At 47.8% G+C, this 15,165-nt stretch overlaps 1 protein-coding gene across 2 annotated transcripts in view; it reads right to left on the minus strand.

The window, feature by feature from the left end:
* LOC140463354 (slit homolog 1 protein-like) overlaps positions 1–15,165 on the minus strand; it is a 334,431-nt gene that overhangs the window by 127,213 nt on the left and 192,053 nt on the right. For both annotated transcript variants that reach the window (XM_072557191.1, XM_072557190.1), the window contains exons 16-20: positions 9,551–9,695; positions 8,198–8,272; positions 5,185–5,328; positions 2,058–2,201; positions 242–408 (exon numbers count right to left, since the gene is read on the minus strand). In XM_072557191.1, the coding sequence (XP_072413292.1) occupies positions 242–408; positions 2,058–2,201; positions 5,185–5,328; positions 8,198–8,272; positions 9,551–9,695 (675 nt within the window). The remainder of the gene's footprint in view (positions 1–241; positions 409–2,057; positions 2,202–5,184; positions 5,329–8,197; positions 8,273–9,550; positions 9,696–15,165) is intronic.

Here is a 15,165-nt window from a genome sequence, read left to right on the forward strand (position 1 = left end):
GAGGGAGCTTTACTCTACATCTAACCCTGTGCAGTACCTCTCCTGGGATTGTTTGGTGGGGACAGTGTAGAGAGAGCTTTACTCCATATCTAACCCTGTGCAGTACTGTTCTGGGAATACGTTTTGGGGATTAATGATTCCATTCCACAGCTGCTGGACCCTTCACTTTAATGAGAACAAAAGTTCACTAAACAAATGTGACCAACTTTCCTGATCTAAAAAGAAAGCTGGAACTTGCTACCTTCTTCACAGCGGAAGTCCTGATAAGCCACATCCTGCAGGGGGATCTCTCTCAGAAAGTCAGGCTTCTGGCATCGTGGGTTCCCGCTGACAATCTTCCTCTTCCTCAGCCACTCTCCGAGCCACGCCAGCTGGCAGTTACAGTTGAAGGAGTTTGCGAGGAGGTTGCTGCAATCAGAGTGTTCAGAGGCAGAGCACACAAAGTATAAATTCACAACAAACTACGTGGAGGAGCGACTGGTTATGTCTGTTAGGGTGTCCACACAAGAATGTGCACATATGTGTGGACCTGTTTGCACATGTCTTCAGCTGCGAATTGATGTATGTGCACGTGCACAGATATGCGCACATCCCATGTTTGCCTCTGTGTGCATGCTGTGTGTGTGTGCTACAGACACCTGTATATTTATATTTAAAATACAACATCTGCTTGGTAGTGCAGTTAGTGAACAGCACTCTTCCCAGGTGAATCATTAGAGGCTTGGAATCACAGCACATAAATGATCAATTCTGACATCAGCTGAATAAATGGAGCTGCCTACCATCATTGCACACCAGCCATCTCAGCCATACCTCCTTTTACCCTGATTTTAAATATTCCTTTTTATCAATCCCCTTTAATATGATGGTAAAGCTCCTGTGATGTATTGATTTATGTTCCAATGATCCTCAGTATAAACAAACAACCTTCCAGTGATGATTCTGAGCTCCCCTCTCAAAACTGACACATTGTCAGTAATCTGTGTTTTTCCTGGGACCTGCTCTCACTCTTCACAGTTCCAGATGAACAATTCCAATTTGCTTGTGTCAAATCTCTCTCTGAATACCTTCCTATTATTAGCACGGACAGGAAGGAGGTATTCGTGGTTTCAGAAAGTGGCTAAACCCCCAGGCCCAGATGAGATGCCTCCAAAGCTGCAGTGGGAGGCATGGGTCGAGATTTCAGGGTGTCTGATAACCACTTGTAATGCAGCAGGGGTGCCAGAATACAGGAGGACAAATAATGTGGTTCCATTATTCAAAAAGGGCAGTAGTGATGAACCAGGAAACTATAGGCTGTGGTAGGGAAAATATTGAAAAAGAATTATGAGGGATAGAATTAATCTCCACTTGAAGAAGCAGGTCAGGGATTGCATGACTTTGCAAGGGGGAGATCTGTCCAAGAAATTTGATTTGTTTTGAGTTGGTGGCTAAATGTGTAGATGAGTTTAGTGTCGTTGGTGTAGTCTGTATGGGTTTCAGAAAGACCACTGACAGGTCTCGCCTGGCAGACACGGTAAGAAGCTGAGAGTCCATGAGGTCCAGGGAAAATTGGATTTAAATTGGCTTGGTCGCAGGGGGCAGAGGGGGATGGCTGAAGCATGTTTTTGCGATTGGAAGCCTGTGATCAAACGGCACCCACAGGACTCAGTGCTGGGTCCTTTGCTGTTTGTTGAGTACATTAATGATCTGAATGCAGGAAGTAAGATCAGTAAGTTCACAGATGACACAAAAATTGGTGATTTGGTAAATACCGAGGAGAAAAGCCTTAAACTATAGGATAATACAGACGGGTCAGTCAGATGGGCCGATCAGTGGCAATTGGAATTTAATCCTGAAAAGGGTGAGCTGATGTATTTGGAGAGGATTAACACGGCAACAACGGATTGTTTGTTGAATGGGAGGACCTGAGGAAGTATAGAAGATCAGGGGCATCTTGAAACAAACACAGAAAATGCTGGAGAAACTCAGCAGATTTGGCAGTATCTGTGCTCTGACAAACAGAGTGAACATTTCCAGTCTGGTAGGATGAGTTCAGGAGACCAATGCATACTCACAGAGTAGAGAGTGAGTGCAGGGTGTCAAAAGCAGCTGGTGTAATAGTAGCGATGTGGTTGTCATAGAGTGAGAGCAGGCGCACGGCACTCAGTCCCGTGAAGCTGTCATTGTGGACACAACTGATGCGATTATTCCTCAACATCCTGCAGGAAGAATGAACAATAAGTTATTGAAAAAAATGGGGGTCTGTTCTGGAAAGGTTCTTAAAAAGAGTTATTAAGTGAATTAACTAGAACAATGACTGACCTTGGAATCTATTCCACAAGGGCTTAGAGCTTTCTAATGTCGAGAGACACAAGAGGCAGACACAGCAGGAACTTACACCTGTCGTTGTAGCTAAACTTTCCTGAAATAGGGCACCGACCTGAAACCGGAGGCTGTAGATTGAGGGGTGTCTCTAGTAACAAGCCAAGCTGACTGAGAGACCACCCTGCTCTTGCCACCTGCTATAGATCTATCAGAAGGATCTGAAAGTTGATAATCAACCCTGTTTGGATGCATTATGAACACCTCCCATGACCATCAAGTCTTGAAGTGGGATCTGAACCCAGAGCATCTGGCTCAGAGACAGGAACACTTGCAACAAGACCTCCTTGTTATGTGTAGGCGTTATCAGGACACAATCTCACCAGTGAGAAATTGGGGATGCTTGGCAGGTCAGCCTTTCTGATTCTTACCCTCCAACTCCCCACATCCCCCCCCCCCCTGCCCCCACCCCTCTCTCTCTCTCTCTCTCTGTCCTTGGGTGTTTTTCTCTGCCTGTTCTCTCAACCTCTCACTCTTTGTATTTGTATGCATGTCTCTCTTGCTTTGCTTTCTCAAGACTTGCTTACCAACCATAAGTGGAGAAAGTGAGGACTGCGGATGCTGGAGATCAGAGCTGAAAATGTGTTGCTGGAAAAGCGCAGCAGGTCAGGCAGCATCCAAGGAGCAGGAGAATCGACGTTTCGGGCATAAGCCCTTCTTCAGGAGATTCTCCTGCTCCTTGGATGCTGCCTGACCTGCTGCGCTTTTCTAGCAACACATTTTCAGTACCAACCATAAGTCTCCATCTGACCTCCAAATACAACTTGCAATTATTCTCTGGCTCACTTCAGAATGTAACTGCTGTGGTGGAATTAGGTATGTGTGTGTCTGTATGTGTGTGTTTAGGTATGTCTGTATTGATATTTGGGGGTGTGTGCGTGTTTAGGTATGTATGTATTGGTGTGTGTGTGTGTTTAGATATGTATGTATTGATATTTGGGGGTGTGTGTGCGTTTAGGTATGTATGTATTGGTGTGTGTGAGTGTGTGTGTGTGTTTAGGTATGTATTGGTGTTTGGGTGTGTACGAATGGGTGCATGTAGCTCTGTGTGTGAGAGACTGTACGTGTGTATCAGTTTGTACGAATAGATATGTGTGGTGTTTTGTGTTGTGTGCATATGTGAGTGTGCATGTGTGAGGGTGTGTATGATTATGTGTGGGCGTGTATGTGTAAAAGAAATCAAACAATCTACTATCTTTAATAACAAGTAGAAGCACTCTGGAGAAACCTGAGATAGACTGGGTTACAATCTAACACCAGGTATTGAATTCTCCTGTAATTCACTCTGAGTACCCTCGCAGTAATCACCAGTCCATCATCGATCAATATTCCTTCAAGTTGCACATTACAAAATCAATACATTGTCGCAGTCCTGTGTCATGTGATATCTTTAAACAACAACAGAAATGGAATCAAAGTAACAAGATCAAAGATTGATATTTTAAACAAAATCACCATTGTACTGTATGTTACATTTCAAACTGTGGCCATTGTTTGAAATCTGATTCAGAGGTAGACAGGGTGGGTAAAAAGGTATATAGCAAGCTTGCCTTCATTGCTCAGACCTTTGAGGATGGGAGTTGGGACGTCATGTTGAGGTTGTACAGGATGTTGGTGCGAATTCTTCTGGAGTACTGCATGTAGCTTTGGTGGCCCGGCTACAGGAAGGATATTATTACATTGGAGAGGGTTCAGAAAAGATTTACCAGGATGTTGCCAGGAATGGAGGGCTTGAGTTAGAAAAGTAGGTGGAGAGGCTGGGATTTGTTTGCCTCAACATAGGAGGTTGAGGTGTAACCTTACAGTGGTTTATAAACTCATGAGAGACATAGATAAGGTGACTAGCAAAGGCCTTTTCCTTGGGGTGGGGGAGTTCAAAACGAGGAGGCATATTTTCAAGGTGAGAGGAGAAAGTTTTAAAAAGGACACGAGGGGCAACATTTTTACACAGAGAGTGAGTGACTCGCTTGTAGAATGAATTGCCAGAGGAAGTGATGGATGCAGATACAGTGACAATGTTTAAAAGACATTTGGATAAGTACATGAACAGGAAAGGTTTGGAGGGATATGGGCTAAACACAGGGTGTTGGGGCTAGTTTAGTTTGGGAACATGATCGGCGTGGACTGGTTGGACCGAAGGGTTTGTTTCCGCGCTGTATGACACTATGCGCTATGATCTATATCAAAGTCCTGTATTCGTCACATTTCAGAGTACCAGCCTGGACTCTGTGGCACTGCTGTTCCTTTCAAATATTCATCAAACAGACACACGACCCCAGATTATAAGATAATAATAAGAAGGAGCAGGAATAGACCATATAACACACTGTGTCTGCTCTGCCATGCAGTAAAATCATGGTTGACCTGACAATGACCTTAACCTCACTTTCCATACTGTTCCTCACGATCTGCTAATCAAATTGTGACTAACTCAGCCTTGATTATATTCAATGATACAGCCTTGAACGCTCTCAGCAATAAATGTTAACATTTATTAACCTTCGAGTGAAGAAATTTGTCCTTATCACTGTCTTATGTGAGAAACCCCTCAGGTTCTCCTTTGAGAGGAATCATCAATAAGCCATTACCACATTTATGGGATCTTGCTGTGTATGAATTGGCTGCCATGCTTCCTCCACCATAATAAAACGTACTGTAAAATGGTTTGGGTATATCCTGAAGGAGACTGTACAAAGGCAACTTCCTTTCAATGCAGTTACTGTGAGAGAAGGAGAAATCAATTCTCTCAGTGAAACAGAACAGCAGACAGTTTAAGGATTAAGGCCAACACATCCCAGTTGGTCCCGGTAAGGTACTTACAAAGTTCGTAATCCATCAAGACCCCGAAACATCCCGCTTCTTATAGAATCGAGTTGATTGGCTGTAAGATGCAACTCACTGACTGAAGAGGCACCTTCAAATGTTCCATCCTCAATTTCCACGATTTTATTATTACTCAGGTTTCTAGCAACAAAACAAAAAGGGTCTTAAATCAGAGGAAGTGGAACATAAGAGCTTGAATGAGTGTTAGTGTAAGCAAGTGTATATGTTAGTGTAAGCGAGTGAGTGTGTTTATGTGAACGAGTGAGTGTTAGTGAGAGAGTGAGTGTGTTATAGAGAGTGAGTGAATGTGTTAGTGTGTGAGTGAGTGTGTTACTATGAGCGAGTGAGTGTGTTAGGGAGAGGTAGTGAGTGTTAGTCTGAGCAAACACCTGCATTCACGTGAACTAGTGAATGTGTGAGGCAGAGTATGTTTGTAATACCTATATTAGTGTGTTTCAGAGCTTGTGGGAGTATATGTACCAGAGAATGTAAGCTGGCATCCAGTGAGAGACTAGAATTGTGGAGTACATCTTTGTGAATGTGTTGTTTGTGAGGATGTGTCTAGTAATGTATCAGTCTGATTGTGTATTAAACTGACACAAAAGGTTTTCATCAACTAGTGCAGAGATATGATTGCACATCTCCAGAGCTAGTGGGGCTCGATCCTGGGTCTCCTAGCTCAGAGACTGCGGACATTATCACTGCACCACATGAACCATCAGTCATTTATACACACTGTGAATATGAGTATTGAGATCCCATATCTAATGACAGCTGCTCATTGTTTATTCACCAATCAGAAATGCAATTAGCCACATCTGGATTCTCAGCTAGCCCCATATGGTGAGTGGACAGCACCGAATAGAACAGCTGGATCTGCAGCACTAAGAATTAATCAGCAATTCACATCAAACATTTATACTGCACTCTGTAGGGAGGAGTGAAACATTCCTCTTTTAACCAGTAAATGGCAGGAAGCTTTTCTGTTTCCATCATCACAATGCAGCAATGAAAAGAAGCCCAATCTTTGGCAATGTGATTCCCTCACGTCCCTCAACCCTTTTCTGCCTTCACCTGTCTAGGTTCCTCAAGCTCTGGGATTCCAATTCAGAACCATCTACACTCTGTAGAATATGAGGAACAAGAGGAGACCATTCAGCCCAGCCACTCAAACAGCTGATCTGTGCCTCAGTTACATTTTCCTGCGTTCGCTTGCTGAACCTTCATAAACGTAACTTGGTAAATTGCCAATAAGGTATCAGTCAGGGTGGCAATGTGGAGCAATTCATCTGGAAGCTACACAATCTCATATCCAGGAGCCTGGCCTCTGCAGCCACAAGAAATAGGTCCAGGCTTTATTTAAATAATTAAACAAACACTTGGGGGAGCAATAGTTTTTGTTTGGCATTTTCGCCCAATCAGAGTCAACCTGCAACCAGCCAGTATCCTTTCTTCTTGCAGTCTAAAGTGTTGCTGCCTTTGTAATTTGGCATTCTTACCTCTGTCCTGAAGAACAAAAGTGTGTGCCTCTTCTCAGCAAATATGAAACTGGATCATTTCAGTTTTGAAAGCGACAATTGACCAATCTGCTATACACCCTCGCCGCTCCCACACAGCATGTAGGAGATGGAAAGTTCCACATTTTGCTCACAGTTTCTGTGTAAAAATGTTTCCTGATTTTGCTTCTGAACAGCCCAGTTCTAATTTAAGATCAAAGCCCCTCATTTTGGATTTCCTTGTCAGCTTTTTCTCTCCATTTATCTGAAGTATTCCCATTGTAAACACTCTCCATTCCTCCCAGCCTATCCTCAGGCACCTTCAGGACCTCCCTACTTTGACTAAGTTTGTCATCATCTGTCCTTAAATCTCCTTCTTTGATTTGTCTGTTTTATTCTCCTTTGAGGTACTTTGGGATTTTACTCTGTTCATGGTGAGAATCTGATGCCCCTTGTAATTGAAATGGATTGTGACTATGATTTCCACGTCACTAACTCAGAGCAAAAGGGGAATCTTCAGAACTGAGCCTATTCTCTGCCCAACCCATCAACTATCCCGAAAGGAGTAATCATCATCACCCTGCCTTATTTGTGGAAGCTCCAACTGTTGTCATTAACTATTAATCCTCCAACACTTTATTAGAAACAGATAATCCTCCATCGGCAGCTACCTAATACATGATCTCAACCATCTCAAAGGACAAGAGCAGCAGATACATGGGAACACCACCATCTGCAAATTCCACTCCTTGCCACTCTCTATCCTGACTTGGAAAAATATTGCCATTCCTTCACTGTTACTGGGTCAAAATCTTGGAATTCCCGCTCGAACAGCATTATGGGTCTACCTACAGCACACGGACTGCAACAGTTCATGAAGACAGTTCACCACCACCGTCTCCAAGTTAATTAGGGACACTCAACAGATGCTGGTCTAGCCAGTGATGCCAACATCCTGCTGAATGAATAAAAAAGTAATGCACTGAAGGAGATCCTTTGGTCCATCAAATCTATGCCAGCACTTTAAAAGAGCAATACAGTTAATCACATTCCCCTGCTTTTCCCACAGACCTTTTTTTCCCCTTCTGGTGTTGATCAATTCCTTTATGAAAGCTACAATTGAGTCTGTAATCTAAACACTAACCCCTTGCTATATGAAAACAATTTTCCTCACATCATCTTGGATTCTTTAACCAATTACCTAAAATTGGTGCCTTCTGAAGATCAATGCCTCAGATATTGGAGACAGTTTCTCTTAATTCATTTGTCTAGACTCTTTGCAATGTTAAACATTGCTACCACATCTATGCTACATTTTCGCTGTTTTTAGGAGAACACCCCAGCTTTTCCAGTCTAACTATAGAACTGTAATCATACTCCCTGGAACCTGCTCAACCAATCTCTTCTTGTATGCTCTCCAAAGCTGAAGAGAAATTACAACTCCCATTCTGAGTGACAGTGAGAGTCGGCACGTTCACAGAGAGACAAAGAAGAAAAAAGAAGCATCCGCTCACATTTTTCTCAACTGTGGAAGTTTCCGGAACAGACCAGTGGCTTCCAAATGTGAAATCTCGTTGTTAGTCAGCCGTCTGTGGAGATTAAGAATATGAAATTAATTACACAGGATAATGTTCACTCAGCAGTCTTGCCCTTAGTCTTAGGGTAAATTGTTGAGACATTTGGTGTATCTATTGAACTATAGTTGTATTAGAATTGTTGTCTGCTGAATCAGAAAGTTGTGGGTTTGACTCAGACTGAGCAGAACATCCTGGTTACTCTAGGTTTACCTTGGATCTGCCCGTCAAAACCTTCAGGAATAGCATAATTGGAATCCAATCATAATTAGATAATCGCACCATGGTAAGTGTGTGAAAAATGCTGGTGTGCCAGTGAGCATTATTATATTTTGAAGGATGACTGGGCAGGAGCTCAGACAGATACGATGGAAGGGAATTGTGTACGTCGATGGCAAGGATCTTATGTAAATGTTGAGTACATTTCAATCCAGGGACTGTGCTGGGCAAATCTCACTGTGGAAAACTGCTTCTAATATGACTTCACTAACACGAGACATTTCACTGTCTAAATTGGAAGTGAATAGTCAGATGACCAAACCACTTATAAAGATAGAGGGAATGAATACAGCACAGAAATAGACCGTTCAACCCATCACACCCGTGCTGGCCCTTTGGTAAAGCTGCCCAATTTGTCCAACTTGCCCCTGCTCTTTCTCCGTAGCCTCGTTCAAGTATTTGTCAAATTTTCCTTTCAAGGTCTGTATTGAGTCTGCCTCCACTGCCCTTTATAAGCAGCACCTTCCAGAACACAACTTTCTGCTTAAACTCTTCCCCTCCAGCCCCACCCCGAGTTCCTTCACTGAATATCTTCTTCCTCTGCTCATTGAACCCTGATCCTTTCCCTTCTCCATTACTGTCTTGGTGGGCAACACACCTGTCTCCAAGGCAGAAGATCATGGGGTTTGAGGCTAACACTAGCAATTAGAGTAACTAATCCACGCTGACCTTCCAGTATGCCTCTGAGGGAGCACTGCATTGTCTGAGGTGCTGTTTTTCAGACGCGATGTTAAACTGAGGACCTGGCTACCCTGTAGGGTGGATGTAAAGAATTCCATTGTTTCAAAGAGTGAGAGAGCTCTCCTAAGTCAATGTTTATTTCTCAACTAATGCATGTTTTTACTTTATGTCAATCTAGTTGCTACCACATTGCTGTTTGTGTGGGATCTGCTGTGCACATATAGGCTGCATATCATCAGTGACAAAACATCAATGAAGGTGATTTTGAATGTTCTGCGATCATGGAACTTCAATCAGCTTGTTGATAAGTGTGATTATCCCAGGTCTACTCACAGTTCCAGGGTTGACTGAGGGATAAACTCTGGGACCTTGGTCAGTTTCTGGTTGGAGCAGTCTACCACGTTGGACTCACAGCGGCATTGTGGTGGGCAGACTGTGTCTCCATTGCATTCACTCCCCAGACGGTGATCTTCAGTACCTGCCAAGGAAGGTGGGAAATAACAACAGGCTGCTTGTTGTATTTAAGCCTCTGTCGTGAGAGAGGGCGGGGGAAAAGAGTGGGGAGGACAGGAGTGAAGAGGAGAGAGCGGTGGGACGGAAAGAGGAGAAAAGGAGAAGGAAGGGGTGGAGAGGGGAAGGGGAGAAGGAAGGGGGGGAGAGGGGAAGGGGAGAAGGAAGGGGTGGAGAGGGGAAGGGGAAAAGGAAGTGGGGGAGAGGGGAAGGGGAGAAGGAAGGGGTGGAGGGGGGAAGGGGAGAAGGAAGGGGTGGAGAGGGGAAAGGGAGAAGGAAGGGGGGGAGGGGGAAGGGGAGAAGGAAGGGGTGGAGGGGGAAAGGGGAGAAGGAAGGGGTGGAGAGGGGAAGGGGAGAAGGAAGGGGTGGAGAGGGGAAGGGGAGAAGGAAGGGGGGGAGAGGGGAAGGGGAGAAGGAAGGGGTGGAGGGGGAAAGGGGAGAAGGAAGGGGTGGAGAGGGGAAGGGGAGAAGGAAGGGGTGGAGGGGGGAAGGGGGGAAGGAAGGGGTGGAGAGGGGAAGGGAAGAAGGAAGAGGGGGAGACGGGAAGGGGTAAAGGAAGGGGGGGAGAGGGGAAGGGGTAAAGGAAGGGGTGGAGGGGGAAGGGGAAAAGGAAGGGGGGGAGAGGGGAAGGGGAGAAGGAAGGGGGGGAGAGGGGAAGGGGTAAAGGAAGGGGTGGAGGGGGAAGGGGAAAAGGAAGGGGGGGAGAGGGGAAGGGGAGAAGGAAGGGGGGGAGAGGGGAAGGGGTAAAGGAAGGGGTGGAGGGGGAAGGGGAAAAGGAAGGGGGGGAGAGGGGAAGGGGAGAAGGAAGGGGTGGAGACGGGAAGGGAAGAAGGAAGGGGTGGAGAGGGCAAGGGGGGAAGGAAGGGGAAAAGGAAGGGGGGGAGAGGGGAAGGGGTAAAGGAAGGGGGGGAGAGGGGAAGGGGAGAAGGAAGGGGTGGAGAGGGGAAGGGGAGAAGGAAGGGGTGGAGACGGGAAGGGGAGAAGGAAGGGGTGGAGAGGGGAAGGGGAGAAGGAAGGGGGGAAGGAAGGGGGGGAGAGGGGAAGGGGAGAAGGAAGGGGTGGAGAGGGGAAGGGGAAAAGGAAGGGGTGGAAGGGGTGGAGGGGGAAGGGGAAAAGGAAGGGGGGGAGAGGGGAAGGGGAGAAGGAAGGGGTGGAGAGGGGAAGGGGAGAAGGAAGGGGGGAGAGGGGAAGGGGAGAAGGAAGGGGTGGAGGGGGGAAGGGGAGAAGGAAGGGGTGGAGAGGGGAAGGGGTAAAGGAAGGGGGGGAGAGGGGAAGGGGAGAAGGAAGGGGTGGAGACGGGAAGGGAAGAAGGAAGGGGTGGAGAGGGGAAGGGGTTAAGGAAGGGGGGGAGAGGGGAAGGGGAGAAGGAAGGGGTGGAGAGGGGAAGGGGTAAAGGAAGGGGTGGAGACGGGAAGGGAAGAAGGAAGGGGTGGAGAGGGGAAGGGGGGAAGGAAGGGGTGGAGGGGGGAAGGGGGGAAGGAAGGGGTGGAGAGGGGAAGGGAAGAAGGAAGAGGGGGAGACGGGAAGGGGTAAAGGAAGGGGGGGAGAGGGGAAGGGGTAAAGGAAGGGGTGGAGAGGGGAAGGGGAAAAGGAAGGGGGGGAGAGGGGAAGGGAAGAAGGAAGAGGGGGAGACGGGAAGGGGTAAAGGAAGGGGGGGAGAGGGGAAGGGGTAAAGGAAGGGGTGGAGAGGGGAAGGGGAAAAGGAAGGGGTGGAGAGGGGAAGGGGAGAAGGAAGGGGGGGAGAGGGGAAGGGGTAAAGGAAGAGGTGGAGGGGAAGGGGAAAAGGAAGGGGGGGAGAGGGGAAGGGGAGAAGGAAGGGGGGGAGAGGGGAAGGGGTAAAGGAAGGGGTGGAGGGGGAAGGGGAAAAGGAAGGGGGGGAGAGGGGAAGGGGAGAAGGAAGGGGTGGAGACGGGAAGGGAAGAAGGAAGGGGTGGAGAGGGGAAAGGGAAAAGGAAGGGGGGGAGAGGGGAAGGGGGGAAGGAAGGGGTAGAGAGGGGAAGGGGTAAAGGAAGGGGGGGAGAGGGGAAGGGGTAAAGGAAGGGGGGAGAGGGGAAAGGGAAAAGGAAGGGGTGGAGAGGGGAAGGGGAGAAGGAAGGGGTGGAGACGGGAAGGGGAGAAGGAAGGGGTGGAGAGGGGAAGGGGAGAAGGAAGGGGGGAAGGAAGGGGGGGAGAGGGGAAGGGGAGAAGGAAGGGGTGGAGAGGGGAAGGGGCAAAGGAAGGGGTGGAGGGGGAAGGGGAAAAGGAAGGGGGGGAGAGGGGAAGGGGAGAAGGAAGGGGTGGAGACGGGAAGGGAAGAAGGAAGAGGTGGAGAGGGGAAAGGGAAAAGGAAGGGGGGGAGAGGGGAAGGGGGGAAGGAAGGGGTGGAGAGGGGAAGGGGTAAAGGAAGGGGGGGAGAGGGGAAAGGGAGAAGGAAGGGGTGGAGACGGGAAGGGAAGAAGGAAGGGGTGGAGAGGGGAAGGGGTAAAGGAAGGGGGGGAGAGGGGAAGGGGAGAAGGAAGGGGTGGAGAGGGGAAGGGGTAAAGGAAGGGGTGGAGACGGGAAGGGAAGAAGGAAGGGGTGGAGAGGGGAAGGGGGGAAGGAAGGGGTGGAGAGGGGAAGGGGAAAAGGAAGGGGTGGAGAGGGGAACGGGGGAAGGAAGGGGTGGAGAGGGGAAGGGGAGGAGGAAGGGGTGGAGAGGGGAAGGGGGGAAGGAAGGGGTGGAGAGGGGAAGGGGGGAAGGAAGGGGTGGAGAGGGGAAGGGGAAAAGGAAGGGGTGGAGAGGGGAACGGGGGAAGGAAGGGGTGGAGAGGGGAAGGGGAGAAGGAAGGGGTGGAGAGGGGAAGGAGAGAAGGAAGGGGAGAAGGAAGGGGTGGAGAGGGGAAGGGGAGTAGGAAGAGTTGGCGGTGGAAGGGGAGAAGGAAGGTGTGGAGAGGGAACGGGAGAAGGAAGGGGTGGAGAAGTGAAGGGGAGAAGGAAGGGGTGGAGAGGGGAATGGGAGAAGGAAGGGGTGGAGAGGGGAATGGGAGAAGGAAGGGGTGGAGAGGGGAAGGGGAGAAGGAAGGGTTGGCGCGGAAGGGGAGAAGAAAGGTGTGGAGAGGGGAAGGGGAGAAGGAAGGGGTGGAGAAGTGAAGGAGAGAAGGAAGGGGTGGAGATGGGAAGGGCGAAGGAAGGGGTGGAGAGGGGAAGGGGAGAAGGAAGGGGTGGAGAGGGGAAGGGGTGAAGGAAGGTGGGGAAAGGGGAAGGGGAGAAGGAAGGTTGGAGAGGGGAATGATGGTGGGAAAAAGCCAGGAGTGTAGAGGGCAGGGAGGGGAGAGGAGAGTGGACGGGAGCTAAGAGGAGAGAGGGAAGACGAGAGGGAAGGGTGGCAAAGAAAAGCCAGGGAAGTAAAGGAGTGGGGATAGGAGGAGATAAGAATGGAAGAAATGAGGGAAGGAAATAAGAATGGAGAGGAGATGGAGAGAAGGACAGAAAATATTCGGCAGGGCAAGTGAGAGAAAGCTCGGTGAACATTTGATTGGGAAGAGGGTTAAGAGCTGAGCTGCCGAAAATGTGAAGACTAGAATGTCAAGTGGATAGAATTTCGTGAGCGTTGCCTTTGGACAGGCAGGTGAAATGTTTGCTGAACTATTGCCAGTGGGTTCAAATCATCCAGAGACAAGAAATCATCTTGATAGTCAGGAACAGCATCGTCAATAAATGTAAGTGACACAACACAAAGCCTGGCATCTGCAATGAATTCTTCATTCTCCTGAAATGATTCAGTGAAGCTGACCTTGATGGAGAATTCTGTCAGTTCTTACACATGCATCCGCCAAATACATCTAGAGGCTGTCAAAGAGCAGAGACACACAGCTTGCTGACAAGACAATCAATTTAAGGATCATTGAAGGAGCTCTGAGACAATACACAATCTGGGTTGCAGAAGGAGCTGTTTCTCTGCTGACTGTAACAGTAGGAGGTGAACTGAGCACAGGGCTCAATTGAGTCTGGATCCACAACAACAAAACTGTCCTTATTATTAAACTTTAATCACATTCAGGTTGGCAGATGTAGCAAAGGGAAATGTATTCAAAAGAGGAGGTGGCTTCAGAATTTGTAACTGAGTTGGAGGAGAGTTACTCGGAATCTAACCTTGTGCTATATCTGCCCTGGGAGTGTTTGATAAGGTGTAGGTGGAGATTTAATTTCAGTTTAATAGAACAGAGGAAGCTTTTCTTTCAGCTTAAAAAAGAGGTGAGAGCTTTACTCTATATCTAACCTCATGCTCCACCTGTCAGGGGAATGTTTGATAAGGACAGTGAAGAGGGAGGTTTATTCTTTACTTAACATTTAAGGTCAGAGTAATGTGATCCAGATGAGCACCAAATTGATGACCATTTTAAATCTACATATTCATTTTGGATCTGCTGTCTCTGGTGTGCTGGGTGTATGGATTTGACTGAATCTCAGTCTCCACAGCAATATTCCAAACTGTGCCCAAATAATGATAGCTACTGAATCGCAGCAATGGCAGGAGATGGAACTGGAAATTCTCTTAAACCCACTCTATATTGATTTCAGCAGGTGTCAGTGCTCTGAGTGGGCAGTGGGAAATCTGTCAGTGATCAGTGTCTGTTTTAGAGCAACTATAGAGGTTTGTGTTAACCCTCCATCATTCACTTACCCCACGACCCACCCTATTCCTTGCAGCATTCAGTTCTGGACATTGAAACTCTCCAGACTGAGGCATCCATTATGGTCCAGTGTGTTGCATTCTCACCCAGTCCAGAGATCAGAGTACAAAGTCCAGGCTGATGCCATTGTGGGCAGCATGGTGGCACAGTGGTTAGCACTACTGCCTCACAACCTCAGGTACCTGGGCTCGATTCCGCCCTTGAGTGACCATCTGCGTGGAGTTTTCACTTACCCTGTGAGTCTGCTCTGGTTTTCTCCCACTGTCAGGTTAGGTGGACTGGCAATGCCAAATTGCCCACAGTGTCCAGGGATATGCAGGCTAGGTGGATTGACAGGGCAAATGCAGGATTACAGGGATAGGGTGGGATGCTCTTCAGAGGGTCAGTGTAGACTCAACAGGTGAATGGCCTGCTTCCACACTGTAGGAATTCGATGTTAAACCTCTTAAGCCCTCTCGGGGGAACACAAAAGAACCCATAGGAGTATTTGAAGAATGGTAGGAGGATTTCCAAATTAATTCCTCATCCAACTTTAATAAAAAATACTGTTTTTTGTGGTATCTCTCTGTGTGCAATTTAGCTGACCACAGTACAACAGGGAAGAATTTGGAAGAATTTCATCAGTTGTAAAGCGTTGTGGGATGAGGTGAGATTGTCAAAGGCACTATATAAATGCAAACCCTTTCTTCCTTCTTTATAAAAGTGTGAAGTGGAGGTGAAAGAGAAGCAGCCTGCTTCTGTACAACCCAGTCATACACCAAGCCTATCTGCGAGAGGGGAATTACG

Source organism: Chiloscyllium punctatum, chromosome 38, assembly GCF_047496795.1.
Source record: "Chiloscyllium punctatum isolate Juve2018m chromosome 38, sChiPun1.3, whole genome shotgun sequence".
Taxonomy (NCBI): Eukaryota; Metazoa; Chordata; class Chondrichthyes; order Orectolobiformes; family Hemiscylliidae; genus Chiloscyllium; species Chiloscyllium punctatum.